The 14,915-nt window shown below is 36.2% G+C and overlaps 1 protein-coding gene across 1 annotated transcript; it reads left to right on the top strand.

The window, feature by feature from the left end:
* Positions 1 to 13,131: 13,131 nt before the first annotated feature.
* Positions 13,132 to 14,212, top strand: LOC110301907 (olfactory receptor 7G1-like). Its single transcript, XM_021172622.1, has one exon. The coding sequence runs from the start codon at positions 13,178 to 13,180 to the stop codon at positions 14,117 to 14,119; it is 942 nt and encodes a 313-aa protein (XP_021028281.1). The 5' UTR covers positions 13,132 to 13,177; the 3' UTR covers positions 14,120 to 14,212.
* The last annotated feature ends 703 nt before the right edge of the window (positions 14,213 to 14,915 follow it).

Here is a 14,915-nt window from a genome sequence, read left to right as displayed (position 1 = left end):
TCTCTGCTGGGCTTTTTTGAAACATCCTTTGTCAATGCAATTAATGCAATTAATCCAAGTCTCTTCACCTTAGCCTCAGGCAGACCTTTTAGACAAGGGTAAAAAGTAGCCACATTCTTCATCAAAATACCACAAAAACAGTCTTTATGCCACATACTGAAATTCTTCTCCTTTGAAATCTCTTGGGCCAGATCAACACAGTTCAAATTACTCCCAGCAACAAAGTCTTCCATATTCCTACTAGGATGACCCATTAAGCCTCATGTAAAGCATTCCACTGAGTTCCAAATCTGAAGTCCAAAAATCCACATTCTTTCAAATAAAAGCATGGTCAGGCCTATCACAGCATCCAGGTATCCCACTCCTGGTACCAACTTCTGTCTTAGTTAGGGTTTTACTGCTGTGAACAGACACCATGACCAAGGCAAGTCTTATAAAAAAACAACATTTAATTGGGGCTGGCTTACAGGAACGGAGGTTCAGTCCATTATCATCAAGGCAAGAGCATGGCAGTATCCAGGCAGGCATGGTGCAGGAGTAGCTGAGAGTTCTATCTATGTCTTCATCCAAAGGCTGCTAGTGGAAGACTGATTTCCAGGCAACTAGGGTGAGGATCTTATACTCACACCCACAGTGACACACCCATTCCAACCAGGTCACACCTATTCCAACAAGGCCACACCTTCAGATGTTGCCACTCCCTGGTCCAAAGATATACAAACCATCACACCATCCATCCTATCAGATATCTCTGGACTAATGGTATACTTTAATAACAACGAAAACAACAGAAAACACACATACCCATGGGAAATGAACAACTCTTTACTCAATGATAACTTGGTCAGGGAAGAAATAAAGAAAGAAATAAAAAACTTCCTGAAATTCAGTGAAAATGTTGATATAACATACCTAAACTAATGGGACACAATGAAAGAAGTGCTAAGAAGAAAATCCATAGCAATAAGTGCCCTGGTAAAGATATTTGGGAGATCCTACACCAACAATTTAACAACACAACTGGAACCTCTAGTCAAAAAAGAAGTGAATACACCCAAGAAGAGTAGACAGCATGGAATAGTCAAACTCAGAGCCAAAATCAACCAAATAGAAACAAAGAAAAAGATACAAAGAAAAAAAAGGAAAAGAAAAAAGAAAGAAAGAAAAGAAAAGAAAAACAAAAGCTGGTTATTTGAGAGAACCAACAAGATAGATAAATCCCTAGCAAAGCTAAATAATAGGCACAGAAACAGTATCTAAATTAACAAGATGAGAAGTGAAAAGAGAGACAAATCAATAGAAACAGAGGACATTCAAAAAATCATCATATACTACAGAAGCCAATACCCAACAAAACTGGAAAATCTAGATGAAATGTATGGTTTTCTAGACATATACCACATACTAAATTTAAAGCAAGAGCAGGTAATTATCTGAGCAGGCCTACATTGCACAAGGAAATAGAAGAAGTCATTAAAAACCTCCAAAACAAAGCCGCCAAGGGTGAAATGGCTTTAGCTCAGAATTCTAACAGACCTTCAAAGAAGACTTAATACCAACATTTCTCAAACTATTCATAAAATAGAAATTGAAGGCGTATTCTATGCAGCCATAATTTTCTCTATGCAGCCATAATTGCTCTCATACCTAAACCACAAAGAAACACAAAAAAATTTTTCTTCACACAAATTTTGTTCATGAACATTGATGCAGAAATACTCAATAAAATTTCTGCAAACTGAACCAAAGAACACATCAAAACTATCATTCAGCATGATCAAGTAGGCTTCTTCCCAGGGATGCAAGGTTGGTTCAATATGTGAAAATCCATTAAAGTATCCCCTACATAAACAATCATATGATTATCTTATTAGATGTAGATCTGACAAAATACAATACCTTTTCCATTTGAAAAATATTGGAGAGATCAGGAATTCAAGGCTCATACCTAAATATAATAAAAGCAATACACAGCAAACCAAAAACCAATATTAACTTAGTAGGAAAGATACTTGAAGCAATCCCACTTAAATCAGGGAGAAGAAAGGATGCCTACTCTCCCCTTTTCTGTTCAATGTGTACTCAAAGTTCTAGGTAGAGCAATAAAACCACAAAAGGAGATCACAGCTGATACAATGTGGCAAAGAATAAGTCAAATAAGTTATCACTATTTGCAGATGCCACAAAAATTCAACCAGAGATCTTTTACAGTTAAAAAGCAAATGACTGGATATAATATTAACTCAAACCAATCGGTAGACTTTCTTTATACAAATGATAAATGGGAGAAAAAGAAATTAGGGAAACAAAATCCTTCACAATAGAAACAAATATTATCAAATATCTTGGGTAACTCTAACCAAACATGTCAAAGATTTGTATGACAAGAACTTAAAGTCTTTCAAGAAAGAAACCAAAGAATACTTCAGAATATGTAAAAATCTCCAATGACCATAGATTGGTAGGATTAACAGTAAAAATTGCCATCCTACCAAAAGCGATCTACAAAATCAACGGTATCACCATCAAAATTCCAAAATTCCCACAGAGTTCTTCATGGTCATGGAAAGAGCAATTCTCAATTTATATGGAAAAAAACAGGATAGAATACAGAATTCTTAAAGATAAATGATCTTCTGCGGGATACACCTTCCCTGATGTGAAGCTATACTACAGTGATGAAAACTGCATTGTATTGGTATAGAGACCGATAGGTTGATCAAAGGAATAGAATTCAAGACCCAGAGTAAAAGTCATACAATTACAGACACTTGATCCTTGACAAAGAAGCCATAAATATACAGTTGAATAGAAAGCATTTTTCAATAAATAGTGCTGGTCTACCTGGCAGTTTGTATTTAGATAAATTAAAATAGATCCTTATTTATCACCTTGCAGAATGCTCATGTCCTAGGGGTCATTTCCCTCAACATAAAACCAGATACACTGAGTCTAATAGATGAGAAAATCTGAAAGAACCTCTAAGTCATTGGCACAAGGTGTAATTTTCTAAACACAATTCCCATGGCTCAGAGTCTATGATCAAGAATTGATAAATGGGATCTCATGAAACTGAGAGGCTTCTGTGAGGAAAAGGACAGTCAATAGAACAAATCTGCAACATACAGATTGGGAAGAATCTTCACTAACCCCACATCCAATACAGTGCTAATATCCAAAATTTATGAAGAATTAAGAAGGTAACCTCCAAAAATACAAGCAACTCTGTCAAGAATTGGGGAATAGAATTAAATAGAGTATTCAAAATAAAGGAATCTCAAATGGCTGAGAAGCACTTAAAGAAATATTCAGTCCTTAGTAATCAGGCAAATGTGAATCAAAACAACACTGATGATCCACCTTACAGTAATCAAAATGGCTAAGGTAAAAACCTCAGGTAACTTAACATGTTGGCAAGAATGTGGAGTAGGAAGAACCATCCTCAATTTCTGGTGGGAAATCAAACTGGTACAACCACTCTGGAAATACATCTGAAGTTTCTGGGGAAATAAAAAGGAAATAGATCTACCTAAAGACCCAGCTATATAACTCTTAGGCATATACCCAAAAGATGCTTCACCATGTCACATGAGCATGTGTTCTACTATGTTCATAGCAGCCTTATTTGTGATAGCCAGAGCTAGAAACAACTTAGATGTCCCACAATGGAAGAATGGATACAGAAAATGTGGTTCGTTTACACAATGGAGTATAATTCAGCTATAGAGAATGAGGACATCTTGAGCTTTGCAGGCAAATGGACTGAACTAGAGAATATCATTATGAGTGAGGTAACTCAGACCCAAAAGGATAGGCATGGTTTGCAGTCACTAATAACTGGATATTAGCCAGTAATATACAGAAAACCCAGTAAATAATCCACAGAACTCAAGAATGTTATCAAGCTGAAGGGTTCCTCAATCCCACTTAGAGGGTGAAGAAAGCAATCACAGAGGGCAGAGAGAGGGAAAGACCTGGATGGGAGAGGGAACAGGGTGGAGGAAAGGGGAACATGATCAAGTGTTGGAAGCAGGGAGCAGGATTGAAGCCCTGAGGCCAAGTAGAAAGAATGGAAACAGGCAACTTTGGGAGATAGAGGGTATAACAGAGACCTGAGAAGTGAGAAATACTCAGGTCTCAGAGGGAGGGACCTTAGAAGAAATGCCAAACAGTGGGGAGAGAAAACTTATAGAGGCCACCTCCAATAGAGCAATTAAATTGCCATCCTGCAGTTAAAAATTCTGACCCAGAATTGTCCTTATATAAAACAATGGCAGGGACAAAAATGAGAAAAGACTGAGTGAAAGCAGGTCCAGTGATCTGCCCTAACTGGGATCCAGCTCGAGGGGAGGCTCTAAGGCCAGAAACTATCACTGATGCTATGGTGTGCTCACAGCAGGAGCCTAGGATGTCCACCCTCTTAGAGACCCAAAAAACAGCTGAAAGAGCCAGATGCATATACTTATGCCCTACCAATGGACAGATTTCAACAACTCCTGTTGTTGAGTTAAGGAAAGGCTGGAAGAAATTGAGGAGGAGGGCAACCCCATAGGAAGACCAGCAGTCTCAACTAACCTGACTCTCCAAGATCTCTCATAAACTGAACCACCATTCAGGTAGAATACATTAGCTGATATGAGGCCCCTGACACATATACATCAGAGGACTGCCTGTTCTGGCCTCAGAGAGAGAAGCAGCACCTAACTCTTGAGAGACTTGAGGCCTCAGGAAGGCTGGGGGATATCTGGTGGATTATGGGAGAGGGTGGAGACATCCTCCTGGAGAAGGGGGAGGAGGAACGGAATGATGAACTGTCAGAGGGTGCACCATTAAGGAGATAATGCCTCAAGTGGGAAAAACGTTTAATAATTAGAAAGATTATTTCTGGGTCTTCAGTTCTATTCCATTGATCAATGTGTCTGTCTCTGGATCAATACCATACAGTTTTTATCACTGTTTCTTTGTAGAAGGAGTGGTGACTCTTCTCGCACTTCTTTCATTGTTAAGCATTGTTTTTTCTATTCTGATTCTTTTTTTTTTTTCCTTTCCAGGTGAATTTGAGAATTGATCTGTCCATGTCTTTGAAGAATTATGTTGGGATTTTGATGGGGATTGCATTGAATCTGTAGATTGCCTTTGGTAGAATGGCCGTTTTTACTATGCTAATTCTGACAATCTAGGAGCATCTGAGGTCTCTCCATTTTCTAAGATCTTTGATTTCTTTCTTGAAAATCTTGGAAGTTATTATCAAACAGATCCTTCACTTGTTTGGTTAGAGTTACCCCAAGATATTTCATATTATTTGTGGCTATTGTGAAGGGAGGTGTTTCCTGAATTTGTGGTCTCTCTCTCTCTCTCTCTCTCTCTCTCTCTCTCTCTNCTCTCTCTCTCTCTCTCTCTCTCTCTTTCTCTCTTTCGTATAAAGGGAGTCTACAGATTTATTTGAGTTAATTTTATATCCAGCCAATTTCCTGAAGTTGTATTCCAGCTGTAGAAATTCTCTGCTAGAAATTTTGTTGTCACTTATGTACAATCATATCATCTGAAAATAATGGTACCTTTATTTCTTCTTTACAAAATTGTATCCCCTTGACCTCTTTTTGTTGTCTTATTGCTCTACCCAGAATTTCTCAAATACTATATTAGATAAGGGGAGAGTGGCAACTTTGTCTTGTCCAGGATTTTCATAGGATTGCTTCAAGTGTCTCATTTAACTTGATATTGGCTGTTGGTTTCCAGTAAATGTTTTTATTATGTTTAAGTATGGGGCTTGAATTGCTGATCTCCCCAATACTTTTAGCAAGAAAGGGTGTTGTATTTTGTCAAATGCTTTTCAGCATCTAATGACATGGTTGTTTGCTTTGCCTTTGAGTTTCTTTATATAGTGGATTACATTTATGGATTTTCATATTTTGAGCCAATCTTGAATCCCTGGAATAAATCCTAATTGATTGTGGTCAATGGTGTTTTGATGTGTTCTTGGTTTCAGTTTGCAAGAACTTTATCCAGTATGTGCGCATCAATATTCATATGCTAAGATGATCTGAAGTTCTCTTTTTCTGTTATGTCCTTTTGTGGTTTGTATATCAGAGTAATTTTAGTTTCATAGAAAAATTATGTAATGTTCCTTTTATTTTATGGAAATTTTGAGGAATATTGATATTAGGTCTTCTTTGAAGGTCTAGTAGAATTCTGCACTAAAATCTTCTAGCCCTGGACTTTTATTGGTTGGGAGTTTTTAAATGACTTCTATTTCCTTAGAGGATATGGGCCTGTTTAGATAGTTTACCTGCTCTTGCTTTAACTTTGGTATGTTGTATCTGTCTAGAAAACCATCCATTTCACCTACATTTTTTTTCTGTTTTGTTGTGTATATAGGCTTTTGTAGCAGGATCTGATGATTTATTGAATATGTTTTTTTCTTTTACTATGTCTCCATTTTCATTTCTGATTTTGTTAATTTGGAAACTGCCTCTCTGTCCTTTATTTAGTTTTGCTAAGGGTTTATCTATCTTGTTGATTCTCTTAAAGAACCAGCTTCTAGTTTATTTATTTATTTTTGGATTCTTTGTATCTTTCTCTTTGTTTCTATTTGGTTGATTAATGCCTTGAATTTGACTATTTCCTGCTGTCTACTCCTATTGGGTATGTATGCTTCCTTTTGTTCTAGAGCTCTCAGATATGCTATTAAGTTGCTAGTGTAAGGTCTCTCAAGCTCTTTTACTACGGTACTTAGGGCTATGAATTTTCTTCTTACCACTTCTTTCATTGTGTTCCATAAATTTGGGTATGCCATGGCAATATTTTCATTGACTCAAAGTAATTCTGTAATTTCTTTCTTTATTTCTTCCCTAACCAAGTTATCATTGAATAGAAAGTACTTCAGTTTCTGCATATATTTGAGTTTTGTTGTTGTTGTTGTTGTTGCTGTTGTTGTTGTTTTATTAATGAGAACCAGCCTTAGGCTATGGTGATCAGATATGATGCGTGATATTATTTCGATCTTCTTTAATCAGTTGAGGCTTGTTTTGTTTCCCATTATATGGCTGATTTTGGAGACAAAACCATGAGGTAGTGAGAAGAAGGTGTATTCTTTTTGTTTTAGGATGAAATGTTCTATAGATATCTGTTAAATCCGTTTGATTCATAATCTCTATTGCTTTTATAGTGTCTCTGTTTAGTTTCTGTTCAATGACCTGTCCATTAGTGAGAGTGGGGTATTGAAGTGTCCCACTATTATTGTATGGAGTTCTATTTGTATTTTGAGTTTTAGTATTTGAGGCATAGATGTTCAGAGTTGAGACGTTCTCTTGGTGGATTTCCCATTTGATGAATATGATGTGTCCTAGATCAGCTTTGGTAAAGCACAGGCCATTGTCAATAAGACAAATCATTAACATGTGTGTTGGGAAAATTCTTCACTAACCCCACATCTAATAGAAGGCTAACATTAAAAGTATATAAAGAACTCAAGAAGCTAACCATCAAAACAAACAAACAACCCAGTAAAAAAAAGGGTTATAGAACTAAACAGAAAATTCACAACAGAGGAATCTTGAATGGCTGAGAAGTAGCTAAAGAAATTTTCAAAGTCCTTAGTGACCAGTGAAATTCAAATCAAAATGATCCTGAGATTCCACCATAGATCAATTAGAATGGCTGATATCACAACCTCAGATGACAACACATGTTGGAGAAGGTGTGGAGAAAGAGGAACACTCCTCTATTGCTGGAGGGACTGCAAATTGTTACAACCCTCTAAAAATCAATCTGGATGTTTCTCAGAAAATAGTACATAAATCTACCTGAAGACCCAGCTATATCTTTCTTGGGTATATCCCCAAAAGGTACTCCACTATGGGGCATGTGTTCCACTATGTTCATAGTGGCCTTTTTTGTGATTGCCAGAAGATAGAAACAACCCAGATGTTCCAGGACAGATGAGTGGATACAGAAAATGTAATCCATTTACACAGTGGAATACTACTGAGTTATCTAGAATGAGGACATCCTGAGGTTTGCATGCAAATTGATGGAACTAGAAAATATCATCCTTAATGAGGTACCTGAGACCCAAAATGCTATTCATGGTAAGTATTCCTTATTAAGTGGATATTAATTAAATAAGTGCAGAATAGCCAAGATAGAGTCTATAGCACTCAAAAAGGTTAACATGCTAATGGGCCCAAGTGAGGACACCTTAATGCCATTTGGAAGGGAGAAGATAGCAACCACAAGGGGGAGGGAGGGAGATACTTTGGTTTTAAAGGGGACAGAGAGGGGAATAGAGGAACATTATCAAGTATTGGATGGGGGCAACTGAAGCCCTGAGGGCCAGCAGAATGAATTCTAACAGGCAACCTCATAAGTAGGAGGTAGGGAGACCCTCCAGAGGGTGCCAAAGACCTGGGAGGTAAGAGACTCTCAGGACTTGAAGGGAGGGACCTTAGACAAAATGCTTTACAGTGGGTAGAGAGAATTTGTAGAGCCCACCTCCAGCAGGAAGACAGGGAATCAAATGAGGGATGGGGTTGCCATACCACATGCAAAACTCTGACACATCATTTTTCCTGTCTGAACAAAATGAAGGGACAAAAATGGAGAAGAACCTGAAGGAAAAAGGGGGTCCAGTGACAGGTCCAAATTGTGATCAAGATCAAGGGGATGCCCCTAGGCCTGACACTATTACTGAGGCTATTGAGTTCTCACAAAAAGGGACCTATAATGTCTATTCTCTGAAAGACGCAACAAGGATCTGAGTTAGATGCAGATATTTACACCCAATCAATGGACAGAAGCTTGGTAACCCCTGTGATTGAATTAGGAAAATGCTGGAAAAAGCTGAGGAGTAGGGCAACTCTATAGGAGGACCAGCAGTCTCAATTAACCTGGATACCCAAGATCTCTCAAACACCAGACCATCAAGCAAGCAACATACACCAGTTGATATGAGGTCCCCAACACAGAGGACTACCTGGTCTGGTTTCATTCAAAGAAGAGTTACCTAACCCTCAAGAGAATGGAGGCCCTAGGGAGTGGAAAGTTCTCTATGGGTGGTGGTGGAGGATGAAGATATCTTCATGGAGAAAGGGATGTGGCAATGAGGTATGGGATGGGTAACAGTCAGAGGGTGAACCAGGAGGGATATAAAATCTGTAGTGTAAAAAAAAGCTTAAATGAAAATTTTAAAAAGGCCAATAAGAAAATAAATCCTTCCTTTAACGTTTCTCTGTTTCCTATTGCATATGTCAGCACTAATTTACATCATCTTTTATAATGCTTAATTATACATATTTTAATTTTAAAATAATTGAATAAGAAAAATACTGATTTATTCCTCAATCCATATTGTATTTTGATTAACAAATAAAAATACCAAAGTACACAAACACTAAAAGATTCACAGTTAAGTCCAGTGTAGAACAACTTCTCTACATATGGTCTGAGCATAGGGTCCCCAATGGAGGAGTTATAGAAATGACTGAAGGAGCTAAAGGGGTTTGCAACCCCATAGGAAGAACAACATCAACCAACCAGACACTTCCCAGAGCTCCCAGGACTAAACTACCAGCCAAAGAGTACACAAGGAGTGACCCATGGCTCCAGACACATATATAGCAGAGGATGACCTTGTCAGACATCAATGGGAGGAGAGGCCCTTGTTCCTGTAATGGCTCGATGCCCCAGTGTAGGGAATGTCAGGATTGGGAGGCAGGAGGAGATGGATGGGTGGGTAGGTGTGGGAGTACCCTTATAGAAGCAGAGGGAGGGAGGAGGGCTAGGGGATTCCTGGAGGGGAAACTGGCAAAGGGGATAACATTTGAAATGTAAATAAAGAAAATATCCAATAATAAAAAAGAAAATATGGATGCAACTAAATTTCATTATATAGAGAGATGTGAGATAGATGAGAGAGGGGGAGAGAGAGAGAGAGAGAGAGAGAGAGAGAGAGAGAGAGAGAGAGAGAGAGAGAAAGATTTCTTCATTTCATCTCTTTTAAACTTTCTTGAGACTGAATTGGGTTTTCAATTAATTATTGTTTCATTCAGCACAAAATATTATTGCCTTTAAGAATAAAAAATATTAGAAATTGAGACAGTACTGAAATTAGGTATTGGTTATTATGTTTTAATCATGTAGTTATGGTCTTGTCTGTATTTGAAACTCAATATATAATGTATAAGTTTTCTTTCTAAACTTTACAATTCACAAATGACTATTGAGTGAACTCTAATAGTACATATACCAAATATGAATAATAAAAATATGAAGATATAATAGAGAGAAGAGATTATGGTATCATATCAGAATTCTGATAATCAGTGATTACACAGTCTTACTTCTCAGTGTACATTTAATGTACCTTTGCCCTCTTGAGGTTAGATTATTAGTAGAAAACTAAGTCTAATGGGAAGCTTTGGATATTGTTCCCATGGGATACAGAAATTTTCAGAGTCAGACTATGGCCACCTCATTAATGAAATTTTGTTCTTATAAGAGAGCATGGGTGCTTAATGTGTAAAAGCGGCTTTTTTTCCTCAGGTGGCTGTTGAATCAACTGATAGGTCTATGGGCTGAGAACAAACACTGAGCAGCATCCAAGTATGATTCTGAACATTGCTGTTAGGGAACACAGCCAAGGACATCACTATTTGTCAGTCAATTATTTGGAGATGATAATTGGTATTTTCATACTGCTGCATTACAAAAAAAAACAGTGAAGAAAGAACACACATAAAATTACAAGTTAGGCCATTTTTACTTCTCTGATTAACTGAAAATCCCTTAAAACAGTCTCAAAATAAGTTTGTGATGACAGATGACACATGCCTAGCTTTCATTAATAGAGGTTTAATACTGTTCACCAGAGCAGGACACATTTCTGCTGGTCAGAAATCTACCTTTCTTCAATTTTTAAAATTCTTTAAAATTATTCTGGTATATTTTTCCAGAAAAATTATTGTCAGAAAACAAATTTTAATGTTCATTTTCATTTACTAGGTTTTTCCAGAAAGTTATTTCTATAGCCTATATGTCTGAAGAAATGAATATTTCATTCCTTACTGTTCTAGTTACAAGTAGTTAGAAGATCAGATGTTGTAGTTTATTTCTTTTGATATTTAGAGGTGCGTTCTAACATGACTCTCACTCTCTCTGTCTCTGTCTCTCTCTCTTTCTCTCTCTCTCTCTCTCTCACACACACACACACACTCAGTGTGTATATGCGTATGCATGTGTGCACGTCTGTTTTTTTGTCTGTCTGTCTTATTATTTTCTAATTAAAAGGAAATTAGGTCCACACTGCATGTAAAGACACAATCTTATTTAATTTCTTTCTCCAGAAACTTTTTCTAAGAACAGTCAGACTCTGAGGACTAGAAGACTATCAATTGACCATATGCATTCTATAAAGAACATCAGCTCACGCTGTGAGTAACTTCTCTTGTCCTTTCTTGTTCTTCAATAAAACTTTCCACAAAGTGTTTAGAATACCATGTAGAGATACTTTGAATACCCTGGGGTGGATTAAGTGTTCTGAAAGCCTTATATTTCTGATTTAGTCTTTCTATTTTACTTTTAAACATACCAAACATGAACATCATTTAGAGTGTAACTCACAATAACAGTGGCAACATGTTAATGGTCTCCTCCGATTTAGCAGGTTTCTGGTTATATAAAATGCTTAAAATGCAACAGACTTCAAAATTATTTAAGAAGAATGAAAATAAGAAAAATAAGTTTGTATAAAATGACTTATAAAATGGCACTATGGTGATTTTCCCTGAGTAAGGAAGAAAATTCAGGGTTTTCCACGTAAATAATAGTTGAAACTTTAATCATGACTATATTATTTCCTGAGGTAAAAGCAACTTAAGAAATTGGAACATGGAAAGCTTTTGCTATTGAATTTCATGTAGTTAGCTTTGCAATTTCTATTATGAAGCAATAATAATTATGAAAAACATTAGCTTGTACATGTTAAAAATTCTTCAAAATTTCTAATCTTGTAGATTTTTCTATAGAATATAATTCCTGGTTGAAGAATTTAAGATCTATGTTTAAAATATGTTTAATATAGCATTTAAACAACTTTTATGTTTATACATGCTGTGACAAATGCCAGCTAATTAAATATTGAAGTGAGTAGTTAGTGCTTACTTCTTTACCTACATAAAGAAGATTTTCAGAGATGGTAGCATAAAATGATTATAGGTCTTCCCTAAAAATTAACCTCTCCCTATTTCCTGCTTCCAGTTAATTCTCTCTGCTTCATGGTTGTGGATGCAAATGTGATCACCTAAACATTCCTGCAACCATTCCTGATGTTTACTGTCATCTCTCTCTCTCCATCTCTAATGATGATGGATTTTTATTTTGCTGAAGCCTTAAGCTCAAATTAAATACTTTCTTCCACAAGTTGCTTTGGTTTGGATGTTTTATTATGACCACAGAAAAATAAATAATGTGAACTACTTGTCATTTGATACAATTTTGGAACCAGGGAGCCAGGCAGAAGTGAAGACTTGTCATAGATTTAAAGAGAATGTGGGAGTATTAGACTCATTATATTTTCTACCTGCATAATTAATGTTTGTGAAATTAGTGCATGAGTCAACAGAATTGATAGCAGGAACTGATTCTGAAATTTGGTGAATAGTTCAGAAAATTATGGGCCATACCAATATTGGTGCCCATTGCTTTAGAGAAATAGGTTTACTATGCTCTTTGTGGTTTATTTCTTTTTTCCTTTTCTCTCTCTCTTTTTTTAGATTTGTATAAATTCTCAAGGATATAGCATGTGTTATAATTCTTCATAGTATCATTTGCCACCATATTTTCAAATTCTTCAATATTCATTGAAGAGAACTGAAATATAAAGTATAAGAGATATAAGGACTGGAGGATAAATGTATGAAAAAGTTGATTACTAATGTCACTAACACTATAAATAACACATGCTAAAAATTTAAAGAACTAGTTTTCAGCCTCAAATGTATTAAATTTAGTGACATTATTTACAAAATGCATTAATAATGTGACCCCAAAGAATTTGTGAAAACTAAGTACAAGATGTTACAGCAATGTTCATACTGACCATACATTAATGAAACTGTATCATTACTCAACAAAATTTGGATCATTTTTACTATACATCTTGGTAATATGCAGTAGCAGCATGGAAATTTCAAACCAATCAGGTATTTCTGAATTTTTTCTCACTGGACTGACATATGCTCCAGCCATTGAATCATTTATCTTCAGCTTGTTTCTGTCTATATATTTTGTTACCATCTTTGGAAACATTCTCATTATCTTGGCTGTAAGATTGGACTATCACCTCCATACACCCATGTACTTTTTTATTGCCAATCTGTCCTTTACTGACATCTGTATAAGCACAACAATAATCCCAAAGATGCTGTTGAACATTGAAACACAGAATCAGAGCATTACCTATACAGGCTGCCTGTCCCAGGTGTGTTTTGTATTGATTTTTGGTGGCTTAGAAAGTTGTCTACTTGCTGTGATGGCCTATGACCGTTACTTGGCCATAGTTCATCCTCTGAGGTATACAGTTATCATGAATCCTTGTCTCTGTGTACTGCTTGTTTTACTTTCATTGTTTATCAGTACCATTAATGCACTACTGCATAGTCTGATGTTGTTAAAACTGTCTTTCTGCAAAGACCAGAATATCCTTCATTTCTTCTGTGAACTTGTTCAAGTCATCAAACATGCCTGCTCTGATACTTTCATCAATACCCTTCTTATTTACACAGTGACTAGTGTATTTGCTGGTGTTCCTCTTGCTGGGATTATTTTCTCTTATATTCAAATTGTGTCCTCCATTCTTAAGATATCATCAGTCCAGGGACGGAATAAAGCCTTTTCCACTTGCGGATCTCATCTCTCAGTTGTATCTTTATTCTATGGGACAGCTTTTGGAGTGTATATGAGTTCTGCAGTTTCTGATTCTTCTGTTAAGAATATAGTCTTTTCTATGATGTATATTGTGGTCCCTCAAATGCTAAACCCTTTCATATACAGTCTGAGAAACAGAGAAATGAAGCAAGCCATGAGACACCTTCTCTTTCCTGTGGTCTTATCATCTCCATAAATTGAGTTTAGAGAAATAGAATGACAGAAGTATTGGTGAAACAGAGTAACTAACTTCTTTATCATAAGTGCTTTAAATTGTCGAAGCATATCTCTGTGGCACTTAAGTTTGACTGTATCTTTCTTTCTTCCTTCCTTCCTTCCTTCCTTCCTCCCTCCCCCCCTCCCTCCCTCCCTCCCTCCTTCCTTCTCTCTCTCTCTCTCTCTTTCTCTCTCTTTCTCTCTTTCTCTCCTTCTCTCTTTCTTTCCTTCTCTTTTCTTTTATTATTTTTTCTTTCCAGGGATGTGATACTCCCCAAATAATTTTATGCTTTATTTTTCTGTTTATTCTGGAGCAAAGGCAGTTGAGAATTTTGTTTTCTTAATAAATTTTCATCAATGTGTTTCTGAAACATAACTGTCAATGGCATATGTATAGATAAGAGGCTTATGTAAATAACATTTATATGTAAAATTGGAAGCCATACTTAGTTGTACTTTGGTTTTATCTCATAGGGAGACTATGATCCACACTAATGGAAATTTCATATTTTGTAAATAATGACCAATAAGGAAACGAATCTTTATAAAGCCATACTACCACACACCTTGATTAGGTTTATTATTTTTTTTTCATTATCATATTTATATTATCTGAGTGGCTTTTAATTGTTTTGTGCTATATCTCTTTGTTTTTAAGGATGCTATTATTTCTCAAAGAGAATTTAATATTATCAAGTAATATATCAAATAAATATTATATTGAGGATTTAGAGTCATTTACTTATTAGTAATACCTCATAATTTTGAATGCAAAG

This window comes from Mus caroli, chromosome 9, assembly GCF_900094665.2.
Source record: "Mus caroli chromosome 9, CAROLI_EIJ_v1.1, whole genome shotgun sequence".
In the NCBI taxonomy this organism is placed as follows: domain Eukaryota; kingdom Metazoa; phylum Chordata; class Mammalia; order Rodentia; family Muridae; genus Mus; species Mus caroli.
The sequence above is the reverse complement of the archived record's forward strand: the minus strand, read 5'-3'. Positions and strand labels throughout refer to the sequence as shown.